The 27,006-nt window shown below is 44.5% G+C and overlaps 1 protein-coding gene across 1 annotated transcript in view; it reads right to left on the reverse strand.

Moving 5' to 3' along the window:
• Positions 1–1,464: 1,464 nt before the first annotated feature.
• TNR (tenascin R) overlaps positions 1,465–27,006 on the reverse strand; it is an 83,563-nt gene continuing 58,021 nt past the window's right edge. Inside the window, exons 17-21 of the mRNA XM_049633999.1 lie at positions 13,324–13,475; positions 11,821–11,917; positions 7,615–7,776; positions 2,788–2,951; positions 1,465–1,842 (exon numbers count right to left, since the gene is read on the reverse strand). Coding sequence (XP_049489956.1) covers positions 1,723–1,842; positions 2,788–2,951; positions 7,615–7,776; positions 11,821–11,917; positions 13,324–13,475 — 695 coding nt within the window. The 3' untranslated portion in view covers positions 1,465–1,722. The remainder of the gene's footprint in view (positions 1,843–2,787; positions 2,952–7,614; positions 7,777–11,820; positions 11,918–13,323; positions 13,476–27,006) is intronic.

The raw sequence follows: 27,006 nt of genomic DNA on the forward strand, positions 1-27,006 counted from the left end.
GAGGGCTGCTAAAGGAGAGCCTGTCGCTGGTGGCAGCTGACTTCATCCTTAAGACACCAGGCGTGTGATCAGCAGCCCGAGGTGCTGTCCTTCCCTGGTGATCAGGGCTTGGTTACAGTGTAGTTGTTTCCATTAGCAAGAGGCTAACTTTCAGGCTCTTCCAGCCACGGGCTGGGAAAGGAACAAGATGCCCTAGTTTGGCTGAACGCAGGCACTACAGGAAACAGAGCTGGGGCCTTGAGGAAAAGGAGAGGAAAGGGGGAAGGCAGCGAGGGCACTGGGTGTGGATTTTGGCGGATGCTACAGGGATGGCTGCAGCTGACATTTGATGTGGAGAAGTCGAGGGGTCATGGTTTCTAGAGCCTCCAGCTCTCTTGGGCTTAAAAATCAAATCATGGTAGTGAAGAGAAGCACATCTCATAACGTGGGAGGTGGGCCCACAGTCCTCCCCTTTTCACCTTTGGATTTCCAGATGTAATTTCCTCTGGCACTTTTCATTTTTCCTTTCAAAGGCAGAATAATAAAAGAAGATGGAGAGAGGCTTCTCACGATGTCAACTCATTAAAGGGGTCATTCCTATTTCCCGCAGGACCAAAATAGAGAACCCCCACCCCCACCCCCACGCCGAATTTCACCTTTTTCCAGGAATTATCAGTCAGGGGAATGGCTGGCTGGTCCTATAACTTCTCCTTCTGACTCTTATTAAGCCACCCGCATTAAGGTTGAGCCTGGCTGAAGATGGAAACGAGGTCTTCTGTTTGCAATTCAGAAAAAAAAAAAAAAAAGGTCCATGACACATAGGACCAGAAAAAAGAAAACAGAGCCAGGTAGGATCTGTGTTTCCCACGGGACCTGTAATCTCAAATGGTGGATGCCTTGATTTCTACTTCTTTTGTCCTTTCCTCACTGTGTGACTCCAAAGCACTAAATCTACAACCATCTCCCCCTTTCACCCACAAAGGAAGTTGCTGTCTGTCTGACCCGAGAGAGGGGGCAGTGACTTAAGACCCTCAGGGACACAGCCACTGTACAGCCCAGGGCCAGGTGTGGGCAATGCCTTGGGAACCAGAGTCCAGAGCAAACAGTGGCTGGGCTCGTGGGGCCATGGGCGTCTAAGGGTCGGAGGGCAGTAGGCACAGGATTGATTGGGGCTGGAAAAGAGGCCACTGATCTCAGAAGGTAATAGGACACTGGGCTGGTAAGAGTGTCAGAAAATGAGAATCTTTGGCCCATTAAAAAGAACTTGGGCTGTTGGGATGCAGTGAGACTCATCTGTTTCCTCTTATGGGGAGCTGTTGGCGGAGCTCTCGTGCCGAGGCTTCTGCCGTGGGCTGGTGAGAGAACCTGGCCATCCAAGGCAGTGACCAGAGCACAAATACCTGGAAGGGAAGGGCAACTCATAGGAGGGCAGGAAAAGAAGGCCCGTTGCCATAGCAATCTGACTCCAGGACTTGCCTTTAAATCGGTCTTTTAAAAAAATATTTCACACTTTCCCTCCTTGGTGGGAAAAGAGGGGAAGGTTCCGGATGACTGGCTGGGAGGGAGAATGGAGGCCGAGGGCCAGGCCTGGGACAGCAGAAACCACGAGCAGCTGCGGCCTGCTTCCTCAAACACCCTTAACATGTTGCAAAGCACATTACTCTTACCCCCCACCCCTTGTTTCATATTATAAGATACAAACAGATGACAGAGAAGGTCAGCTGGCCCGCGGCCGCCCACTGCTCAGAACTGCAAGGACCGCCGTTTCCTCCCCGCCGTGAGACGGTGGCTGTAAGGGCGCATCTTCATTTCCACAAAAGGGATGGAGAGCTCGTGGCCTTTCCAATGGTACCAGTTGATCCCCTGGGAAGGAGACAGATGAGCATGTCAGTCACTGCCTCCCTCCAGAGGGAGCACCCAGCTTGAAAAGGAGGAGAACAGCAGGAGTGGGGAATCCAAGATGTGGATTTAGCCATTTTTCATTAATGTGAAGCTTTGCGGTCCGGCTCCCTCATAAGGTCAAAGGAGCGGGGTCTCTTTCCAGCTTTTCTTTCTAAACATGCCTGTGGCCTGGGTGTTCATTAGGGCTGCACTTCAGGTCATTTCTTACTGCCAGCTCTAATGTTTTGGCTTTCAGGATTTATATGCACCAGTTATCAGTGTTAAATTTCAAAATCCCAATAGCATACAAGCATTTTGAAGAGAATAATTGTGTCTGACTGCTCACTCCTGATGGGACAGTCAGGCGGTTTCCACCTGTGGTGACCCAGCATCTTGATTTGCTCGGGGCTAAGGGATTTCCCTCACTGCTGGCCTTTCGTTGCTAAAACTGGGAAAGTCCCAGTTGGTCCTGTTGGTCAACCCATCACTCTTCCCAGTCTGTGGACTTGTAGTCTCTAATGGGGAGGGATAGTCCAGTTTACACTGGCGTTCTGATCTCTCTTTTCCTGGGACCCTTCTTAAGATGAAGCTGAGCCTGTAAGCTGTCCCTAAAATTGACAATCTCTCCATGGGATTGTTGGGATCATTTAGATGAGGAAACGAAATGGAATGTGACTGGTTGTCCAGGGCTTCTCTGGGTGAGTTCTGGCTCCTGAGTCCAGATGCTTTTCTTTCCCTCCACTGGAGTCTACTTTGTCCTGCCCTTATTCCAGGGCCTATGTTATCTCCCTCTTCACGATAGTCCTTTCTCAAGACTATTTTTTTTTTTTTTTTGTTATAAAGGGAAATGTAAGACCCAGTTGTGCATTTAGAACATAAAGCTTAGGGACAGTGGGTTCCACAGCTCTGGGGCAGAGCCTCACCTACCTGACTGTGCCTGGACTCTCCATATTTCCCATTGAGGTTGGTCCGGTGGCAGTTCTTGTACCACCAGGCCCCCTTGTATGACATGGCGCAGTTGGTAACTGCAACATCATTGTCTCTGTCCTCTGTGGAGAAAGGGCGTCCCTGATGATAGCTGAGGGAGTCCCCTGTAACAAAGATGTTTTTGTAAGGCTGTCTGATTTGTCACTCTTTTGTCAGCATTTTCTGGACATTTGACCCACTCCCAACAAACCTAGCTTCCACTTAAGGGACTTTCCGTTCACCTCCTCCCCCATTTCTACCCATTTCCTCAGCCTGGCTGTACTGAACTTATACTCCCCCTTACCCCCTGGGTCAGCAACTCTCCATGCTGCTCTCTGCTACTCATTTCCTCATCCCTCTGACCCTCTGCTAAGAGCTGTGTCCTCTCAGTTCACCTCACCACCCTTGTCTGTTTCCTCCAGGCCTGCGCTGTATTCCTGTATCTTCACAGGAGATAGGCATGAGCCATGGTGACGCAACCAGTCTGGGTTACCACCATGCATCCATGGTGTGGCCTTCTCCGTGGTTTATTAGGCCTGGTCAACCCATACCCCAAACCCCACATGTGCCACAAAACATGATGCCACATGTAAACAGGGATCTCAGCAAGCTAGAGTTCCTGTCCAGAGGAGAAAGCATGATGAGAAAATCTTCACCACGGCAGAGAAGTGGTTGGAAAAACCAGGGCTGTATCTTGGGGAAGAGCAGGTTCAATGGGAGACAAGGGCTGTGATCACTATCTCCAAATATCTCATGGGCTACTAAGTAAAAATAAATAAATAAAGTAAATGGCGGGGGGGGAGGGGGATATGAGGATCAGTAGGTGGAGACTGAGAGGAGGCATATTTTGGCTAAATATAGGAGGAAAAGTTACCCAGCTATTGGAGCTGCTCACATATGGGACAGACTGCTTGGAGATGGGGTAAGATCTCTAGTCTTAGAGGTAAACAAAGGCTGGGTATTGTCTTGTTGGGATGTTGTGCAGGTGACTCATATGAACTGAGTAATTGAGGCAAGGGATCAAACTGTAATTAATCTATAACTATTGGCTGAACTTTTGGTGGGATTTATAGTTGGATATGTCATGAAGGGGTTCATGTTATTGAATGGACATTATTGTAGATGCTTCTGAGTTCCCTTTAAGCTGCAAGAGACCATAGTTCTGGGTCATCTGTGGCATCTGAGTCCACACTCAATGGTAGCCACTCAGTGCCTCGACTGCTTCCCACCACAGCTTAGCTCTTAGGGGATGATCTTTATTCTATGGGGAAGTTTGATCCTCTCAGGTCAGTTGGGTCACCAACTCAACATATCCTGTCTCCATCCCATCATTTTCATCTTCTCCTGCCAGTCTACAGGGGATCAGACTTTGTGTCCATTGAGAGATAATCCCACTGCCTGTAATTCATTCTTTCCCATTTCTTCTAGGTCCAGAGGAAGGCAAAAAATATTTCTTATTTTTTCTTTTTTTTGCATATATATTTATATATTTGCACATATATATATATATACACATATATTTAGCATTTTCAATTCCTTCAATACTAAATCATATTCATATCTTTTATCTTTAAAAATCCTTAGGGGGCACCTGGATGGCTCATTCAGTTAAGTGTCCGACTCTTGATTTTTGGCTCAGGTCATGATCTCACAGTTCATGAGTTGGAGCTCTGAATAACAGCATGCAGCCTGCTTGGGATTCTCTCTCTCTCTCTCTCTCTCTGCCCCTCTCCCACTCATGCACATGCATGCTTCTCTCTTTTTCTCCCTCTCTCTCTCAAAATAAAACATTAAAAAAAATTAAAATTCTTGGATTAGTCCTATTGTCTAGTGACCCTTTCTTTACCATCAGTTCACCTCTGTTGCCTCTGTCCACCTCATCTTCTCATCTCCCTCTTGCTCCTCTGGAATCTAGAATCTGCCCTCACTGCTGTCCGGGAACAATTCTCTCCACCTTCCACTCTGGTGTCACCTGCCGCTGTCTGGGATAGATCCCAGCATTGGTCTTTGTCTCCTCCCCAGATCTGGCCCCCTTCCCACTTCTGCCTTATACCCACCTCATGTATTCAATTCATTGTGTGAGTCTTGGTTTTTCTCTCTCAAACCACTGTTCAGATTTATACCTTTCTCTTAATTCCTGACATTAGTCAAGTCTCCTATTATCTCCTGCCAAGATTAATGCACCAGCTCATGCCAGCTGGTGTCTGTTCTTCACTCAGATTTACTTCATCCAGTTTACGGCTGTCACATTGATCTTCCTAAAAGCCCCCAAATCCCAAAGTCTCAGGACCTACCAGGACTCTCCCCTGCTCACCATAGTAAGAGGGCCCCCTTTTCTAAGGCCCTTCAGGGTCCAGCTTCACCCTACTCTCTACCAATCTTCTTTCTGTTCTTCTGAAGTCACACCTGCCCTGGGCAACAAGGACCTTCACGCCTGCCCTTCCTCCACGGTAACAGCTCCTTCCGTGCCTTCTCTTCCAGGGTTTGCCTTCTCTGGACTGTTTCCCTCACCACTGGGGTCCCAGACAGATGTTGCTCCTTCTTAGGCCAATGAGCACCTAGTAAGCTGGAAGTGAGTACCATTTCTTTTGTGATTCTTTTTAAGGTTTTTAATTAAAAATGCTTCTAAGTTATTTATTTCAGCAATGTCTATACCCAACATGGGGCTCGAACTCACAACACTGAGATCAAGAGCTGGTGTCCCTTGTGGATCTTTTAAAAGAAATAGAGGGGCGCCTGGGTAGCTCAGTCAGTTAAGCGCCTGACTTCGGCTCAGGTCATGATCTCGCAGTTTGTGAGGTCGAGCCCTGCGTCAGGCTCTGTGCTGACAGCTTGCCCACAGCCTGGAGCCTGCTTCAGATTTTGTGTCTCCCCCTCTCTCTGCCCCTCCCATGCTCATGCTCTGTCTCTCAATAATAAATAAACATTAAAAAATTGTTTTAAAGAAATAGATGTTTAGTTCATGCGGAGGCCATGTCTTATGTTTCTCTTCGGTCCCCATAACTTGTACAATGAACATCTAGGGGTTGCTCAAGAACCTCTTATTGATAACTTGATTTGGAGTTTTCAGTTCTAATCTAGAGTCCTGATTAGAGACTTGGGTTTTTATAGCCTTGAGAAATGGGGACAAGAGAAGGGGCTAAACTTGGTTTGGAAGACATGGGATGGGGTATTGCCAATAGGGCCAATAAAGTGAGCAGTAAGTCAAGATAAAGGCCAGGGGAATTGGGCAATGGTAAAAGCCAGAAAGAGAAGATGACCTCTTCCCCTCTGGAGACCTCTGGTCTAGACAAAGCAATTCTACCGTTGGGTAGAGTTGCGCAGAGAAGGGGGCAGACTACGTAAGTGAGGGTTTTCATCTTTTGAGGAAAATGAACTGAATATTTGAAGGGAGGGCTCACACTGTAATTAATTTTTGGTGATTGGCCAATTTGCCAGCAGGATTTTCCCGTGAGACGTGAGAGTACAATGTGGAGCAACAGTCCCGCCCCCCATGGGACCCAGTAGCAAGACAGAGCTGCAGTAAAGTCAGCGGTGGCTGGGCCGATGGAGGCAGAGAGAGGCAGAGGCCTGGAGCAAGTGAAGAGGGGGAGGAAGGTGGGACATGGGAGCAACCGGGAGGGGTTGCTTTCCTTCCTATGGGGAGGGTAAGAGCTGCTTTTCTGCAGGTGCAATTCTAATCTTAGGGAGTGGATGGTACCAGATTTTTTTTTGAAATGGTTTAGTCTGATGTCTTGTTTAGCACACTCCATTTCAATGGCGATTTTATGCCCAAAGTGTGGCAAACTGGAATTTTTGTTAGGGGCACTTCAGGCAGATCCGACTGACTGCCATTGGGAATAATCACCACTGTGAACAATAGCAAAGCGTGTCTTCCTGTGGAGTAACAATACCTGGCTGAGAAGAGAAATAATTGGACAGAGGCAGTAATTGGAAGGGCAACACCTTGCTGATTTTCTTAATTCCAAGAGGCATAAAAATGTTGCTAAAATTATACACTAGCATTTAGCCCTAAGATTGGAGTTAATGAAAGGACCAATAACTCCGTGTACCGAACAGTAGAATATTTGGCAAAACAGGTCTTATGAAATGTGCTATAATAGAGCCCAGGAAACAGATTGGCAAAGCCTAAGAAGGAGACTGGATATTATGTTCTGATAAAACTATTAATGCAACAGAGCTCATAGAGATGGTTGTTCTACTTAGTAGAGATGTCATAAAAATCTATATAGGAAACGTGACCGTGTACTTGGTTCTTGTGGAGGAATGAAAAGAAATGTGGCCAGCGAGGTTCATTCCAGTGCTCTTGTTTGCACCCGATGAAGGCAGGACTGCTGATAGGAGGGGGTCATCTCAGAACGTATGGAGGGATCTGCTTTATCTCCATTAGTTGCAAGACGGTTTTCCTAGATGTCATCGCAGGGGGAATTTCTAGCCAGACAATAGCTGATTATGCTCTCATTGGATACGAGCCCATATTGATTAATCTGGACAAGAAAAATAATCCTTTGCCCTCGCATGGCACTTTTTTCTTTTAAACTTTGAAAGTATTTTCACTGCATTGATAGCATTTTTTTTTTTTCCTGACTGCTCTGTGCAGTAGGGCAGGCATCATTATTATGATTTTCCAGATGAGGAAACTGAAGTCCTTAGAAATTGATTGCAGGTCACCTGAGTGGCTCTGGACAGCCGGGACCAGCACCCGGGACTCCTGGCCCTCCGCCCTCACTGTGGCTAGCAGGGAATTCGCACACGCCCTGGGGTCTGTCTGCTTGGGGGCCGGGGTACCTGCGGTGCCATTGTAGACTCCCAGGCGCAGTTTGTACAGGTTTCTGCCGTCCTCCACAGAGAACTTGTCATAGTAGGCGAAGGCGGCCTCCTGGCCGTCACGCATGTCCACTCGCAGCTCGTAGCGGCCCTGGGATGTGATCCTGTGTATGTTATCCAGCCCTGGGGAGAAGAGCAGAGAATGCAGGGGCTTTGGAAAGGGGAGGGAGAATGGGACTGTGGCCTCAGACGGATGTTATAGAGGAGGAGGGGGAGCCCTCAGGCCTTGTCAGGTCATTTACCAAACAGATCTTGCTAGACTCAGAAATTTTTCCTGCAAAAAGACAAGCCCTGGTCTGCTGATGGGTTTCTACCACGGGTCAGCTCGGGGGTCCTCACACCCTGTCTTGACCCAGTTATGGACAAACCTTGAGCCTCGGGACTCCTGGCCCCATCCTCTTCCACCTTCTACTTCAAACCGTGTTGTTGGGTGAAAAATGATAAAAGGCATTAATTACATGGGCTTAAATCCTTGGTGTGAGTGTTAGGGAGTCAGAGAAGGTGAAGAGAGGTAAAGATACTGATCAGAGGAGTTCAGGACCGGCACTAGGGGCCCAGGAGAGCCAGACATCTTACCATCGCCCAGTGGCCTACAAAAGAGGTTCTGTTACCTTGCCCTTCCCTGTCTCAGCCTCCAGTCCTCCTGGGCTCCCCTGGTCAGCTCAGGAGATATAGCCATCTGCCCCCTGACCACAGTCCCTTTCTGTCTAATCTACCTGCTACAGCTTGCATTGCCCCCTCTGCACTGGTTTCTGGGTGGCTATGTTCCCCCATATGCTTCTCTTTGGGCTCTAAGCTTCCCAGGCCTTGGTCTGATGGATTCTCATAAGGTGCAAACCTCTGTGAGCCCACATGCTCCACAGCAATGTTTTCTCATATATATTCCCTTGTCTGCTTGCCCTGGCTGGCTGTGCTCTGGGACTTTCTGGTTTTGACCCACCTGTCCAGGCTTTGAACCACTCAGCTTGCACTGCTGGTGATGTCTGAGTCCTCCTGATTTCTATCTGCCTACTGAACCGAGGTCCTCTTGCTTGGCTGTCATATCTGATCTCTATCTATCACACACCATCATGAGAATGAAAGAATTGAGGGGATGGAAGGGAATTTAGACATTGCTTAGGTTTATCTCTTTGTGGAAAAGGAGGTTGAAATCCACACAGGCGAAATGATTGGCTGAGGGCCACCTGGATCTTTCTGCTTCCCTCTCCTCTTTGAGATTTAAAGCTTTACGTTGATTATAAGTTGAGGGCTGTTTGCTGGGGTGCTGACCCACAACCTACCCTAGCCTCGTGCTTGTGTGGTGTAGTGGATCCTGGGTGTGCCTGCCCGGATGCCCTCAGTAGATGGTGGACCTATCCCCCAGCTGCTAGATGTCTTGGCTGGTAACAACTCACAGCTATCTTCTTCTTGGATAATAACACTGACCAAACAGGAGTCACTTCCTCCTGGCAGCTACATTCTCCCTCCCCCCTGCCTTGAAGCAGACTTTCATTAATGCCTAATGTGGGGGTACAAAATGTCAGCCCCCTTGTCCTAGTGGGGACTGACTCTGAGAAGCAATTCATGTTCCAGCACTCATGCTCACCCGAGGACGAGACTGAAGATTGTCTCCCACCACAACCACAGTTTTGCGTATTTCCCCTGCTCTATCTTGCTTCCTCCGTTCCCCTGCCCCTAAGAGCACTCACCCAATAAATCACTTAAACAAGACTCCTTGTCTCTGGCTCTGCTTCTAGGGAACCCAACTTAAGATATAAACCATGGGTCACAGTTACCCTCAACCTGAGTATTGCTGCCAAACTATATCTCACCAGGCCATGCCTCTGTTCAAGAGCTCTCACTGGCTCCTTATTACCTATGGCATTAAGTCAAGATTTTTCTTCCCAGCTTTAGGTACCATAATGTGCCTTCATTCAATCCACCTAACCTCATTTTCTTCTTTCCCTGACCTGCACCTTTCCTCTCGGTGGATACTTTCTTTACTCTTGCATTTGCGTCTGTCAGAAGGATCCCTGCCTTACCTCTTTTTTTGTCCCCTTCCTTCCTGCTTCTTTTGACTCATCCATCAGCACCTCCTCCACACAGCTGACCCCTCCCCTGTCTATCTGTGACCTTCTCCTTGGTACTTGGTGGGTTTATAGTGTTTCTCAGTGCGGGATGGCCTTTCTCACCATATGAGAAATACTTTGGGAATAAGGGCTACTAAATAACCTTAAACATATAGGGAGAAAGGTATTTCCAAATTCTATTTCTTCCTTAATAGGTGAAGGAGGAACCTTAACTCTAATCCTAACCTTGACTCCCAGTCTCTGTTTGGTTCTAGTGCTTGGTAGTGAGCCCCCAACACTTTTTAATCTTTGTTTGTACCACTCCCAGCAGCATCAGCCTTGAGGGCCCCATATTTAACTGTCATTTAATAATATTAATATTGTTTCCTTTTCGTTGTGTTAATTTTTAAGTCTCCTTTTTATTTTGGCACATGATAACTAGCTTGCCATTTTGGGCAATGCTATTAAGTTTCTTCCCCCAAACAGTAGATTTAACTAAATAAAGCAAGTGATACAGAGGGAATTTAAGTGTGTGGTAGTTTAGCTACTTCACAGATTATGCAAGAATTGTGGAAGCGGTGTTAAGTGCCTGAGGTCTGGGGAACACGAGCCCTGTCTGCCGAGCCCATGGATTTGTGTGCATTGCACTGGCCTCCCAAGCTGTATGGAAACTTCTAGAAGGTAAAAATACTTCCTATTCACTTGACTTGTCTCTCAACATTCTTACCTTGTAGTTTTATTACCTACATCAGCAAACATAGATCTGGGCATCTAATAGGTACTCAATAAATTCTTATCATTAATTGACTGATTGATACCTATACATCAAGTACCTACTCTCTCAGGCACCATAACAGGCAATGGGATTAAAAGGGGACTATGATGTGGTCCTAGTCCTGAAAGAACTTTACGCAGTATAGTCAAGAGAGACAGAGAGGAAAATGGCCACTGTGCTTTGGGCCCACAGAAGAGGGAGTGGTCAATTGTCCCACAGGCCAAGGGTGAGAACAGTGGGCAGGATAGGTTCTGTGGAGGAAGAGGAGTTTAGTTGGGTCTTTGAATATACACAGATGGACACCAAGGTGTCCAGAGGAGGGACATGGTCGCTGGGATCGTGGATGTCTGGAGTTTGGTGTGTGTATGGATGGGGGTGGGGGTGGGGAGAGGGGTGGGGTGCCTAGTGGCGGGGAGCAGTCTCTGGAGGTAGATTAGAGAGGGCCTTGACCTTAGCTAAGGTGTTTGGCTTTCACCTGGTGGTGATGAGTCGTTGAAAGGGTTTACAAATGAGGTTAACCACTGCTCAGATTTTGGGTGAGGAAGCCGGCCATGTGACGATGGAAGGGCAGGGAGGTCGGGTGGGGGGCTGTCATGCGAACAGCGAGGAGAAAGACAGTGAGGCCCCGTGAGACGGTGATGGGGACACAGAAAGGAGACCACAGCTGTGGAACCCGGTTGTTTGCCTGTCCCCCTGCCTTCCCGTACACATCACTGTGAAAATCTAACCAAGCGGGAGATGGAGGCAACAGATGCGCCACTTTCTGGGATTGGCACCGCGGCCAGCTGCGTGGATGGGGTGCGGATTCACCTTCACACACCGGTTCGGTCCTCAATCTACGCCTCCTGCTTGTGTCAGACCCCTGGGAGATTGCAGGTCACTTCCAATGCCACTCTCACGTTTTCCCTTCCCTCGCCAGGTCAGGTGATCACATTCCTCCAGGGAGCTGGGTCAGGGCAACCGCCTCGGTTCTGTCCTGACCGGCAGGCTGGCCCGCCAGCGCCTGGCTTCTGAGAGGTGACTGGCCGGCTCGCTGTGTGTCCCCGGCCCCCTCCCCCACCAGGTGGCTTACTTCCTCTGTAGTTGCCTCATGTCAAGACCCATCAGCATAAGAGACTATTAATGAGGATGGGAAGAGACAGAGCAAAGAGGAAAACACCACAATAAGATAAAAACAGATCAATAGTGGAGCCAAACAGAGCCAAGAGGTACTGAAAGCAATTCACGAGCTGTCAGCTTCTCAACAGCCACGGCGTTTCCGATAATCCCAGACGGACACGCAAAGGAGAGAGATGGACGAGAAGCCAGAGCAGGGCTCCGAGGGAAAGCACAAAGGAGGATTACCCAGCCAAAACTCATCCTCCAGGTTCCCGAAACCAACACGGTACTCAGCCCATTTCCGGAAAAAATCGGTTTGGCCATTCTGCCGTCTCTGAAATACCTGTGAGGGAGAAAGGGGGGAAAAAGTGAAACTAAGAGAAGAAACTCTCAAGAGTAAAACTGCTATAACCGAGTTTTGTATCTGCTGCGACAAAGACGCTCAGATGAAGAGCACTGCAGTACAGAGCCCGGTGTTGGCACAGCACTCTTGCTGGACGTACTGGGAGCTCTTCTCCTGAAGTGCAGAGGCCCCTGATGAATAGGCCAGGGTGTGATGTTGACACTAATTTGCACCCCTGCGATACACAAGGGACTCAGGATACATATCAAGCCCCCAGATAGGCAAGGGAAACAGGCTTGGCTCTCCAATTAATCTTTTTGCGGCAGAGTGTAGAGGAAAGCATTTTGCACCCAAAGAACGGGACCAACTTCAAATCAGCTAGTAACAGTCATCATCCCATTGCAGGCAAAGCAACAACATATCGTTCGCTTTCCGAGCTGTTTAAGTGCTAATTTCATTTAACCTCCAATGCATCAGCCTCGGCTTCAATTTCCAATTATGCTTTAAGAAGGAGGCACAAATATGTCAGAAACATAAAAGAAAATGTCTCCCAAGAGTAGCTTATGAGCACAGCCACCATTTAACTCCATTAAAAAACTATCCATTCTGCACCAAGAAAAATCCAGTGCTGTGTGCTGGCAGCAGAAGGTGGGGAGAGGGCGGGGGGTGGTGTGGGAAGGGGGCCCTGCAAGCACGCAGGGACTGAGCTAATGCTGGGCTGCTTTAGGGCCAGGTTGTGGGAACTCTCCCATCCGTCTTATGGTGAGCTGCACTGATAGGTGGGGACATCTGTGAGGCTGTCCTTTGTCTTCTCTTGGTATTACCCTAGTAGACGCGGAAGGAGGGTGTCTGGCTTTTCCTGAACACTGGTGCTTCTTGAAGGCTGCGACAGCTCTGGGGAAGAACCAGGGAGGCCAGGGAAGGGTGGGGCAGGGGAGGCCTTTGTAACTAGAGCCGGCTATCCAGGCTCCGCCCCTCATCTGCCCCTCCATTTACTCTTCCCATAGACCTCCCCATTGAGGCTCCCCTGCTCCTGCAGAGGGCCCTTCTCTTACAGAGGAACCACCCCTTCTTTTCCTACAGCCTACAGCAGGCAAGATCCTTGGACTTATCTGACCACTACTCCCTTTCCCCGGCACTCTGGAACCATATTCCTGGGGCTCCTACACAGGGTCAGGTCACTGCAGTCTGCGGCCTCAATACCTTCTTCCTTCCAGTGCTGGGCCAAACCTATGCCTGGGCTACTGAGCAAGGGCCCAGAGGCAACAAAGAGCCCCAAGATGGACAGGTGAGGGGTGGATGAAGAATGGCCAGAGGATGGTGAAATTTGGATCCGTAGGCGCTGATCCAGATGGATGAGACACCAAGGATGTTTGTGTACGTGGAGAACAGCCACATGTACTTACAATCCAGCCACCCCCATCGGTGGTCATATCGCAGTACACCTGTAACTTCCGGCTTAGCTCTCCATTGAGGAAGATGGTGTAAACCCCACTCAGAGTGTCTCCATTCATCAAATGCTGGGCACAGTCTTGAGGATGAGGAAACACCCGGCCCCCTGCATAGGAAAAGAGGCAATTTCCAGAAAGGGTCCTTTCTCCTACTATGCATAATGGGCCCTTGGGTTGGAGAAGGTTGTGGAGGGCCTCGTGGCACTTTGTCAAGAGCTGTAAGAAATCCTTGCTGAATCTCAAACTGTGTGTGGGAACCCTGCATCATCCTGCATTCCCCCTCTTTAACTGATGTCGGATTTATTAAACAATATACAGTTTTATGGGATCTGAGGACCAAAGATCTGGATTCACGGTCTCGCTCTTTCACTTACCTGTTTGTTTGGCTTTAGGCAGATGGCCTGACTTCCCTGGGTATCAGTTTTCTTGTCAGTAAAATGGATATAACAAAAATATCTCCCCCCCCCCCCCCCTTAAGAGTGAATGTGTATTAATGTAGCTAGTGGGGTTACTCAGGTGCTGATTACAGATGCACGGGTCACAAGAAATCACTGTAGAGCCTACCTTTCAAAAGGATGAGAGGCAGTAAGCAAAACCTTCTGCCATCCTCACACCAGCATGAAGAAATGCCCGAACAAGCTCTGCGTTAACAAGATGGATCTCTACTCCTCAAGCAAAATAATCTCCTGATTGGACTAAACAATCAAATGGCCATGTTTTACAGTTCAGTGTTAAATTTGAGGAAAGGGCAGGGGAGACAAATCACTGCTCATCTTTCAGAGAGAACAGCCCAATTTGTAGAACAATATCTAATTAGCTGAAAGAGAAGCTTAAATCATGTATCTTGAAGAGCTTAGCTTCAGGGCAAATTTTAATACTTAGCAGACAAGCCAAGAAGCAGAGATCCCACCGGAGGAGATTTCTGGACTGAAGGAGTGGATAGGGCAAGCACAAGGAAGAGCGTGCCGCGTAAGGAAAAGTGGTTCTGGTGCTCTGTAAATACAATGATGTTCAGGGTCAATGGAGTGCAGTTGATGTGGTTTTGCATCCTTGAATTGTAGCAGTTATGAGGAGTCTGGGTAGGGACCTCACGTATCACTCACTACCGTGTCCCCTAGTGGCGGGCTCGGTGCACTACAGGTGTGACAGAGGGCCACTTGGAGTCAGCTGGGGGGTCAGAGCAAGTGGACAGCATAATGCCACACAGGGAAGGTGATATAATATCCTCACTGAACACTCTGGTCATCTAAGGCTCCTGTCACAGATCATCTGTGAAGCATCCTGTGTTAGGAAGAGGTCACTGGGATTCAGTGGATGTGCTAACTCCTAGCACAGGAACTGTCCAGCTTGCTGTCATACCACGGTCAAGGGGCACTGCCATTTAAGGTAGTTTAGAACAAGGGGGCCTCCTCCTTCAGACACATTTGTACCAGGGAGTAACAATACATTTCTATAAAACTTATACTTGACAAAGTGCGTTTTATTTCTATTTGATTCTTGCAAGAAACTTGGAGAGAAAGGCTGATTGTTATAGATCAACTGGATTGTTATTTTTCAGACAAAGAAACTGTACTCAGGAAGATCACACAACTTCCACTGGTCGCGTGAACTCAAGTGTTGGGACCCCAAGTCAAGTACTCCCTACAGTTGACTAAATGGAATGTCACATAGGCATACAGTTCACACGATCTACATCTATCCATACAGCAAAGGATTAATTGATGTCTGTATTTATCTTATAAACATATAAAGCCCCAAAGGTTAAAGTTACCTCAGGAAGTTCTATGTTCAAATTAAACATATTTATCCCCCAAACTGATTTTCTTAAATAGCTGAGGAAAAGCTCTTAACTTTTGTCTCCAGCATGTCTTAGAGCCTGATTGGAGTTCTTGACTCCACAAATTTATAGAGGTTACAATTATGTTTCAGGGGACAGGTGTAAGCGAGCACTTCCCCTCTCCCTGTTGCTTCGGGAGCACTGTGATTATGTCTTGGCTTCTGGGCCTTTCTCCACCTGGTCTCTGCAGCAACCAGCCTGTCTTCCTTCCCTTCTCCACTCTTCCCTCATTGCCTGACTTTCTTGCTTGAGAAGATCAGCACAGAACGTTCTTGGCCATCAGCTCGCTCCTACCTCATGTGTTAAATAGTCCTTTTTCCCTGGGGCCCTGGGTGGCTTAGTCGGTTAAGCATCCGACTTCTGCTCAGGTCATGATCTCACAGTTTGTGGGTTTGTGGGTTCGAGCCCCATGTCGCGCCCTGTGCTAACAGCTCAGAGCCTGAAGCATGCTTCTGTTTCTGTGTCTCCCTTGCTCTCTGCCCCACCCCTGCTCATGCTCTGTCTCTCTCAAAAATAATAAACATTAAACACTTTTTAATAAAATAAAATAAAACAAAAATAGTTCTTTTTCCCTAATCAGCTTAGCTCCTTAAAGGGGCCAGAACTCCCAATTTTTTGCCAATATCCAATGTGTCCCCAACAGAACATCTTCCCCCAACCCTCATACAAATACACATCTAAAATAGAACCAAACTTCAGGATAGGTAAATAAATGATGTTATACAGGTTTCTTCACCTTGATGATGTTGATTATTTAATATTTGTTAATACTAAAGTTAGTGATACTTTAAAAAGGCTCAAACACATTAGTTGCTTTAAAGGTAGATCTACCAAAAATAAATATAGTGAACTGAGATGAATTTGCCCTGGAGAAGTTTTGAAACATCTGAAAGACTGTCATATAAAAAATGGATTCATGTTTTTTAAGTCAGAAAATGGGAATAAATAAATAAAGAAAGAAAGAAAGAAATTTATTATTTTAAAGATGGCATCCAAGAGTGGAAAACAAGTAAGAGACAGGGCAGGGAGAGAAAAAGTCTCTTCCTTCACTTCCTTCAATAATAAATTTCTTTATTATTAATAAAGAAATAAATAAATAAAGAATTTAGAAATTTATTTCTAAATGAATAAAGAAAACGTGGATTTAAGCGGTCTCAAAGTTTAGAGGAGATGAAACTCACAGATTGTCCCCTGGGAGAAGAAGGGCTGTATTTTCTTCCTCCTGGGTCCCCACCCTGGGCTGGATGGTGGAGGTGCTCACCAAATGTGTTTGGGGCTGATGCATAGTTGCCGGGTACACTTGTCATACTGTTGACAAATTGCAAGGCCACCTGGTTGTTTCTAGATTCGTCATAGTCTGTGGCATTAATGGAAGACAATCAACAAGCATTGTGCAGCGACTAGGGTTTTCTTGGGGTTTGGAGAAGACAACTCTACCACAAAACCACTCCTTTCCACCTTCTCTGGCTGTCAATATTGCCAGAGTTTTGCCTCATATCACTAGTCCTTGATCAAATCATTATTCCTTTTCACCAGATGAGAGGAGGCAGAGGCTCACTAATTGTTCCCAAGTGGGCACTTCATTGAAATCTAGATTCCTGGGTTCTGCAGCAGATGAACTGAATCAGAATATTAGGGGCTGGCAGGGGATCAGTGTCTTACCAGATCTCCTCAGATGAGTCTGAGGAACAGCTGGATTTGAACTCCACTCTTTCTCGGGTACATTTTCCTCTTAGAGAGGCCAAGAGATGGAGTTGGTAAGCCACGCTGTGTCCCCTAGGGGCCCGGCAGCCTGCTTTCTCTGCCTAGATCCTATGCTCTAGTGACTAGACTGAGTGTCTCAGTCTCTTCCTCCCTCCCTCCCTCTTTCCTTCCCCATCTTTCCCAGTAGGTATGTCTTGAGCAGGCCAGTCCCAAGATTTAGGCTGGGTGGCCTGGGAAAGAGAGGGAATAAGAGATGCTATTTATCCTTGAGTTTAAGCCTTGTGTTCCAGTTTTTTTTTTTTTCTATTAAGCTCTGTGTCGGGGGTTGTTAGACCTTGGCTTAGCTGATTATAAAGAATGCACTGAGGGGCACCTGGGTGGCTCAGTCTGTTGAGCGTCCGACTTCGGCTCAGGTCATGATCTCGTGTTTTGTGGGTTCCAGCCCCACATCAGGTTCTGTGCTGACAGCTCGGAGCCTGGAGCCTGCTTCAGATTCAGTTTCCCTCCTCTTCTTGCTCCTCCCCCACTTTCACTCTGTCTGTCATTATCACAAAAATAAATAAACATTTAAAAAAATTGAAAAAGAGGAATGCACTGATTTCTGCTCTGCTGTGTTCCTTGCATGTATACTGTGGTTTCATACATTCTTAGGAGATTGTCAGGACAGATTTCAGGCATATCTAGATGTCACGCCATTTAATATCATCAGAAACTCACCTTTGACCCTAACATAGATCGTTCCAGTGATCTTTCCAAGGCAGAAATTTTAGGACCAAAAACTTTTGTTCCCTGAGGTACAATAACTGAGGCCTGGCTTCACAAAGAGCCTTTTTTTTCTTTCTTTCTTTCAAAGCACAACCTGCAGTGATTACCAAGTTAAGAGGAAAGCGATGCCAAGTGATCGGTACACTGGGATGTCTCATGGTTAAGTGTTTGTAGGTGTAATTGTGAGATCAACAGGACTGGGGCACTCACCGGAAGAATTGCTAAGAAATTGGTTTGTGTTGGGCATCCGAAGGCTGAGTGCTGAGTGGGGTGAAGTGAGCTACGTGACATACAGCACAATCAGACAACCCCCAGCTGGCTGGGAGTGAAGGAAGAGACTTTTTCTCTCCCTGCCCTGTCTCTTACTTGTTTTCCACTCTTGGATGCCATCTTTAAAAGAGTCAGAGTAGATGGCTTTGGAGAGCATCTGCCTATTCATATGACCTTAGCATCCGGACCAAAGCCATGATGCCAGTGTTTCCTTCTGAGGACAGCCTCAGCAGGTGTCTGTGTAACTACACAGCAAAGTGTGCTGCTCCACAGAAACACAGGTGGCTGCCTCTGGCCACCAGCACTTAGACTGTTCTTCCCAGAAGTGGGTTTCTGGTTGGCAGGTTTGTGGAGGGTAGTCTGAAGTCATGGACAGGGCAAAGTTACCTGTTCAGCGCACACGGGCTGTGAAAACCTACCACCTTAGCCTCCTTAATAGCATCTTCTAATTTATTACTTGTTTATTCTTTTATATATTCATCCAACAAACATATAGGGGGCATCTGTTGAGTTCTAAATGTTGTGCTAAAAGATGGGAATATGAAGAATAAAAGGACGCAGTCCCATCTTTCAGGTTTCTCACACTCTGGTGGGAGAAACCAACAAATATAACCCCAAGCTCTAAGTGCTCTGGGGAAGAGGTAAATATAGAGCATTATCAAACATGGAGGTGGGCATTCAATGAAGCTTGGGGCTAATGAAGGTAAGGGGAACGGTAGAGCCTGGGATGTGGCAGGATTAGCAAGTGCTACTGAGAAAGTACTTCTTATTTTAGGAACTGATGCAGAAATTAGCTACAGATTGGTGGGAGAAGGGTGTCCCAGGTCTGTACAAAAAGTATGGCTTATTTGGGAAACTGCAGAGTTAGCCAGGAGCTGGTCTGAGTGGATGAGTGAGAGCTTCAGGGAGGTAAGTAGGGACTGGATCATGGCATTTAAGGAGCTGAACTATCTTGGGCAGGTGGTAGAATGAAGAGACCATTGATGGACTTTAAGCTCAAGTTTTTAGAAAGATCGTTCTTACTGTGGGGTGAAGAATGAATTAGATTAGGGTGAGACTGGAGTTAAGACCCAATTCAAGAGGGAATCTGGGAGGAGAAGTGACAAAAGTCTTTAAGGGTATAATAGGAATGGAGAATCAACTGAACAATAGATAACTTGGATACCTTCACCTGAAGCGGAGTTGCTGAGGAAGGTCCTCAAGCTCTGCAGACCATCTGCCTCTACCCACCATGGGCAAACCCAGTAGGCTTCCAAATCTTCTTTTCAAAGATAAGCTAAAAGTACTCTCACAGAGCAATATTCTGACATAATTTGCCTTATTCTGTGGATTCACTTATATCAGGAAACCCAGTTCCATGGCAGATGAGTTGATCACAGACTAGCAGCTGTCAGCCTGGCCCCTCTCTGTGGCTCTTGATTGGACCTCGCAAGGAGAGGGCTGGATCATGGTAATGCCTCCTGTCTGGTCTTTTCCTGCCATTCTGACCCTACTTATATCTACTCTCCATTTTTAATGAGTGCTTTTTTAAAAATAATGTAAATGTGATCCTATCTCATCCTATCTCTCTCTTGCCAAATAACCTCCAATGGCTTCTTCAGTGCAATGGCTCCAATTGCAATAGCTTCTTGCATTTAGAAGAAAATCCAAAATCCTTACCTTGGCCTACAAAGCCCGGTACGCTCTGGCTCTGCCTTGGATTTCATACCCTCTCTTGCTGGCTTTCTTCTAATCTGCTGAACATACCAAACTTATTCCTCCTTTGGGGTATAGTAATTACTCTTACTAGGTCTGGAATGCTCTTCTTTGTGTAATTTGCTCTCATCATTTAAGCCCTGGCTCAAATATCTCAGTTCAAAGGGAGGCCTCTTCTGACCATCTTAGTTGAGGCCAGAGTCTATGATAGGGGAAGGAAGTGACAATCAGAAAACACTTCCTGCCATAAGAACTGTCCTAGAGGTCAGCTCTTTACATCTGTGCCTATTCCATTACTGGTTATTTTTTTAAATAATATTATCTCTACTTGAAATTACCTGTTTTCCTTCCTTTGTCTATTCCCAACTGCCTCATCCCCTTGAATATAAGTTTCAGGAGGGTGGGCATCTGGTTCATCTTGTTCATTACTTTATCCTCAGAACTTAGAACAGTGTTTGACTCATGGTAGATGCTGAGTCAATATTTGCTAAAGGTATAAAGGATATAAAGCACTATATCCACTCCTATGATTATGAAAAGGGAAATTACAGTTAGATTTTCTGAAAACATTTGGGACAATACAATTAAAAATTGGCCAGATAAAATCCTGTGTATAATGACATATAAGGTCCTTCTATAACATTCACAGTGCCATCTTATAACCGAGGCAGATGGTATTGATGCTTGAAAAAATTCACTGCCCTCCCTAAAGAGTGATTGAACATCCCCATCCTGCTGAATACCATAAACAATTCTATGTAAATAAATTTAAAAACTTGGATGAAACGGACCATTTCCTTGAAAATCACCATCTACCAAAAGTCACCCAAGATGAAATGGGTAACCTGAACAAGATTATAACTATTAAAAAAATTGGATCTGTGATTACAACCTTTAGAAAAAGAATCTCCAGGCCCAGATGGCTTCATTATTAATTCTATCAAACATTTAAAAAAGGAACATCACCAGTTTTATACATTCTTTTATAGAAAATGGAAAAAGAGGGAACATTGACAACTCATTCAATAAGGCCAGCATTACCTGGATACAAAAACCAGACACAAACAGTACAAAAAAAAGAGAAAAAGAGTAGGTCAGAAAAAAGTTTTGAAGTTCTATTTTTGTTTCTCCCCCATACTTTCATGGACTATTCATTATCTACCTCTTCGTGTGTCCTTGGTTCTTCTCTATTACACACATAACAGACACAGCAGCTGATAACCCCAAAGAGACATGAGCGCATAAGCCAGAATGTCCATCACTGGAGAGTAAGATTACTGAGAAAGAAAGACCACAGGCTGTGTGACATCCATCACCTGATGCAGAACTATTAGAATAGTAGGTCCAAGTTTAAATTAAGCATGACAGCTTTATTTAAGGAGGTAAGAAAGGAAATTAACAATATAAAAAAAAAATAACCAAAATCATGCACAATTAAGTAGAAATATTAGGCATGAGTAATATAATAGTTGAAAGTAAGAACATAATAGATGGGATGAGTGGAGAATTTAGATCCAGCTAAACACAAATAAATGACTTGAATGATCAGATGGAGGAACTTTCTGAAAAGATTTAAAAACAAGATAAAAGGCAAGAAAACATAAAGACAAAGCTAAGAGATTTGGAGGAGAGAATATACATTCCAACATCTAACTAATAGATGTCCTAAAAAGGAGAAATAAAAACAGAAAGAAATATCTAAAGAAATAATGAAGATAAATGTCTCAGAATTAAAGATAAAACACCTCAGATTTAAAGGGCTCTAGGAGTGTTGGACGAAAGATACAAACCCCAAGACATATGGTGAAGTGGAAGACTGTAAAAAAGAAAGAGAAACATTCTAAAAGCTTCTAGAAAGAGCAGACCGCCTCCAGAGGGAACAAGGATCAGACTGACATCAGACTTCTCCGTGGCAACACTGCATATGAAAAGACAATGGAATATTTTAAAATATGAAGGAAATAAATATTGGAACCTAACATTTTGTATCTCTGATCACATTGCAATTCAAATGTGAGGGTATGATTAAAAAAAAAAAAATGCTCCGGGCATGTGAGATTTCATGAGTTCTGCCTTACAAAATCCTTTCTGGAAAATCTAGAGGAAGCACACTTCAGAAGAGTGACAAATGCTACAGATATGAAAAGTAAGCGTGGTTAAATACTTGAGTAAGATGTCTTCTTTTTGCCTTAAATAAAAGACTATCACAAAACAGGAGGGGAAAATGCCTATTTTTAACAACCCACAGCCCAAATCCACACAGGTTGGTTTGGGTGAAGGTGAAAGGGACAGGGAGTGGGGAAGAGTCCAGAGGGTTTGAGAACATGCTCAAGTACCTGGATTGCTGCAGGGAAGTTACTATATTGATCAGTTTAAGAAATTTATAGGGACAAGTAAACATGAATATGGATCTTAAATCTAAAAGCTGGCTCTTTGAAAATATTAATATTGATTAATGTTAATAAGGCTGATTAAAAAATAAAGACCGAAGTTGCCAAAAATAAGCTGAAAAAAAAAAAAAGCTGAAAATAGCTGCAGATATAGTAGAGATTAAAAATAAAGTCTTTCGAAGAATTTCATGCTACTAAAATTTAAGACTCAGATGAAATGAATAAACTCCTAGAAGGTTATAAAGTGCCACAACTGGTATAAGAAGAAACTGGGACTTTAGACAGATAATGCAGAGATACTAGTCCATCTCACATCCCTAAAACAAAGAGAAACAACCAAAACGACAACAAAAAATGCCCTAATGGTTTTAGTGATGGGTTCTGTTGTAAGCTACTCCAAAAAAAGTATGAAAAAGAATGAAAATTGTCTAGATTTTTTAAATGAATCTAGTGAAACATGGATTTCAAAACTCAATAAGGAACCATGTACATGAGAAAATGTATAGGTCAATTTCACTTATGATTGTAGATGTGTAAACAGGTTAAACAAAATTTTACCTAATCAGACCCAACAGTGCATTAAAAAAAAAATCACATTCAGGTGAGGTTTCTCCTAGGACTATACAGAAAACTCTATCAGTGTACTTTATCTCGTTATTAAGATAAGGATAAAAATCATATAATTAACTCAGTTGATGCAGAAAAAAGCCATTTGAGAAAGTTTAACCACAAAGTTTGTGACAAAAACTCTTAGCTTCAAATAGAAGAAAATTCTTTAACTTAAATGTTTTAAACTTCAAACCTAAGCGAATATTACCTTGGTTTATTTAAGATTAGCTAATTATATATTTATTTTATTTCAATAAACATTTTTTTTAATGTTTATTTTTGAGAGATAGAGACAGAGTGCAAGTGGGAGAGGGGCAGAGAGAGAGGGAGACACAGATTATGAAGCAGGCTCCAGGCTCTGAGCTGTCAGCACAGAGCCCGACGCTGGGCTGGAACTCACGGACTGCGCGAGATCATGACCTGAGCCGAAGTTGGACGCTTAACTGACTGAGCCACCCAGGCGCCCCTATATTTATTTTATTTTAGAAAAGCTTCTGTTTTCCCATCAAAAAGAAGCTTAAAAATGAAGACTTAGCAAAAAGTATGCAACATGAAGCTACAAGTAAGCATTCCCTTTAAGAATGGGAACAAGTAAAGGTTACCTAATCTCACCGTTCAGTTTAACATAGTTCTTGAGGTCCCAGCTAATGGGACAAGGGATAGAAAAGTAAATAAATAGAGGTATAAGGATTAGAAATATATAGATAAGACCATTATTATTTGTAAATGATATAAAACATTTACCTAAAAATATCAACAGAAATAATAGATAATTAGAATTAATAAAAGAGCTCAGCGGGATTGCTGGGTATGAGATCAATACGCAAAAATCCATAGCATTTTTCCATATCAGCAATAAGGAACTAGAAAATAATTTTTAAAGTTCAATGAAAGTCACCGAGCAATAAGAAATTGTAAATTGTTTAGAAATTAGCCAAGAACATAATGTTATAGAGAAATACTTAAAATCCTATTAAAGAGCACAGATATTATTTGAATGAATGAAGACACATTGTATACTTTTAGAAGGGATGACTTAGTATTCTAAAGATGTCAGTTCTCTCCAAATTACTTTATAAACTTATTGCAATTCCAGTCTAAATTCAAGACGAAATTTCTTTTGTGGAACTTGATAGACTTATTTTGAGATGCCTATGGGACAATGAAGGTCACAAGAGCTGAGTCAACTTCAAAAAAGAAAAGTGATATTAATATTGAGATATTAATATTAAGATACTGAGTGATCGATATTAAAACACAATGTAGTGTTGGCTATAGAGCAGACCATGGACTAGAATATGGAGTTCGGAGTTCAGAGACGGATACATGTACATATGGAAACCTAATATACAGTAAAGCAACACAAATCAATGGAGAATAGATGGATTACTTAGTAAATGATGTTGAGGAAACTGGCTTACCATATGAAGAAAAATGAAACTGTATCCTTACTGGGGCAGCTGCGTGTCTCAATCAGTTAAACGTCTGACTTTTGGTTTTGGCTCAGGTTGTGGTCTCATGGTTCGTGAGTTTAAGCCCCATGTTGGGCTCTGTGCTGATAGCGTGGAGCCTGCTCAAGATTCCCTCTCTCCCTCTCTCTCTGTCCCTCCCTTGCTTGCTTGTATGCAGTCTCGCTCTCAACATAAATAAACTTAAAAAACTATATCCTTGGGGCGCCTGGGTGGCTCAGTCGGTTGAGCGTCCAACTTCGGCTCAGGTCATAATCTCACAGTCCATGGGTTCGAGCCCCGTGTCGGGCTCTGAGCTGACAGCTCAGAGCCTGGAGCTTGTTTCAGATTCTGTGTCTCCCTCTTTCTCTGACCCTCCCTGTTCATGCTCTCTCTCTCTCTGTCTCAAAAATAAATAAAAATGTTAAAAAAAAAAAACTATATCCTTACTTAATACCACATACAAAATGACTAAATATAAAAAATCTAGAAAGTTAATAAAGGTACACATAGAAGAATACCTTTGTGTCCCACAGGCAGGTAAAGACTTAAAGACTTCAGAAACTCAAATAATGCTAGGTAACACTTACTTATCACAGGAACTCTGATAGAAAGATAGGCTGTATGTGCAGGCAATTTATAGAAAAAGGCAACTCGAAAGGCTAACAAGCATAGATGAGATGTTTAAACTCAAACTTGTTATTATTTAAAGAAATTCAACTATATACACAATGGAATACTACGTGGCAATGAGAAAGAATGAAATCTGGCCTTTTGTAGCAACGTGGATGGAACTGGAGAGTGTTCTGCCAAGTGAAATAAGTCATACAGATAAAGATAGATACCATATGTTTTCACTCTTAAGTGGATCCTGAGAAACTAAACAGAAGACCATGGGGGAAGGGAAGGAACAAAAAAGTTAGAGAAGGAGGGAGCCAAACCATAAAAGACTCTTAAAAACTGAGAACAATCTGAAGGTTGATGGGGGGGGTGGGAAGGAGGGGAGTGTGGGTGATGGGTATTGAAGAGGGCACCAGTTGGGATGAGCACTGGGTGGTGTATGGAAACCAATTTGACAATAAATTTCATCTTAAGAAAAGAAAAAAATAAAGAAATTCAACCAGAAAATTAAATCTCAATTATGCCTATTAGACTGTCAAAAGTTACAAAGCTGGATCATGTCATTAGGAAACAGGAGCCGTCATGAACTTCCGTAGGGAGTGTGGACTAGCATAGCCATCCCAAAGAGCAATACTTAGTTAAACCAGGTAAACACATACCCCCTGACCCAGTCATTCCTCTTCTGGGAACATATCCCAAAGGTGATGCCTCACTGATTCATAAGAGGGCACATATAAGGTATTTTCTGCAGCACCATTTGTGGTGTGGGAGGCTGGGGACCATCTGCTGTCCATCTTGGGAGAATGGAGAGGTAACATGTGATGGATGAACAGCACGCAGTGTTTTGCAACAGTTGGAAGCCAGAGACTAGGCACCTGTACTACAGCATCGATGGGTCTTAAAAACAGCGCTGAGTAGAAAATACGAGAGCAGGGAATGAATCGTGTAATCCAATACCGTTTGCACACATTTGAAATATACTCAAAACTTGCCCAAGAACACATTTTTCAAAAACACATATAAACCAAAGGACACAAATTCAACGCCTCAGAACGGTTGCGTATAGCAGGCACAAGAAAAGGTGAAAGCAGAAAGAAAGAAATGAATAAATATAGAGAGGGCCCTTGGGGGCATGGATGGGAATACTTTGTTCAAATGGGGTCTGTAGTGCCCTCCTTCCACACAGTCAGGTATCCAAGAAAGGAGAAGGTGGACCTCTCCTTTTGGGGGATTGCTTATTTCAACGGAGCTGGCACGCCAGCTGTTTCTAAGTAGTGGAGCAGAGGGAATCCTCTCCAGTTCCCTACTTTGGTGAAGGGGGAAGTGTGGTATAAGTGAGAGTGGGAAGCAATGCACAGTGGGCATTGGAATTCCCAACTGATAATTACGTGGATTTGCATGACCCACTATCTATTGTCCAGGGATCCGGGATTTGCCAATCCTTATTAATTTTTACAGCTTCAAAACTGAAGCTTGTGTTAGAATAGACTCCCAGAGCTTTTCCTGAAAAGCCCCAGAGAGCAGCTCAGCCTGGATGTGGGATAGACTGGAGCTAATAAGGTAATAAAGAAAACTTCTCATTACTCATCTCTGGGTACCTCCACAAATGATTGTCTTCGCTTAACCTCAAGGTCAAGACAACCTATTTTATAGTGTTCGCTGTCTCTGAGGACAAGCTTTAGTGAGCGTCTTGTTTGCTTCTTATAGTATTAAAAGAGACAATGAAACCTGCGTCTCAGAAGATCATTTCACCAAGTCCCTGTTGCTCTACGGGGAATATTTGTTTCCTCATTTATATTCATGTCTCTGAAAGACAAGTAGACCTTGAATGAAATTTCAGGCGACAGTAAATTATAAATAATGTATCCATATTTTTTCTCTTCCATACTACTTGTATTTAATTCCCCCTAGAGTCTTGTGCAAACACCAGGGACAACAGGACAGACAGCTATTAACATGATGGAAAGAATGAAATGGGTTTATGCTCTATAGCAGGAATACAGCAAGGGAGGATATCTTGATCAAAGAAAGTTTCTGAGGTTTTGTGGGAGTGAGTTCTTTTCTTCTCGCTCTCTCTTTTATTTTTATTTTTAAAAACATCTCAACTCTTTTCCAGACCATTAAATAGACATCTGCTTGAAATGAGCCTCTTATTGCGGCCCACCCAAGGCAAGATGAAGGTTTGTCAGCGGATGGAGGCCACTTAGGGGCCCAGCTCTAGGCTCTTTTGTTCCATAAGACAAGGCATAGAAAATGCTTAGAACGACCAGCTGATAACATCCCGTCCTAAGAATAGGAT

Source organism: Panthera uncia, chromosome F1 (assembly GCF_023721935.1).
Source record: "Panthera uncia isolate 11264 chromosome F1, Puncia_PCG_1.0, whole genome shotgun sequence".
NCBI classification, from domain to species: Eukaryota; Metazoa; Chordata; class Mammalia; order Carnivora; family Felidae; genus Panthera; species Panthera uncia.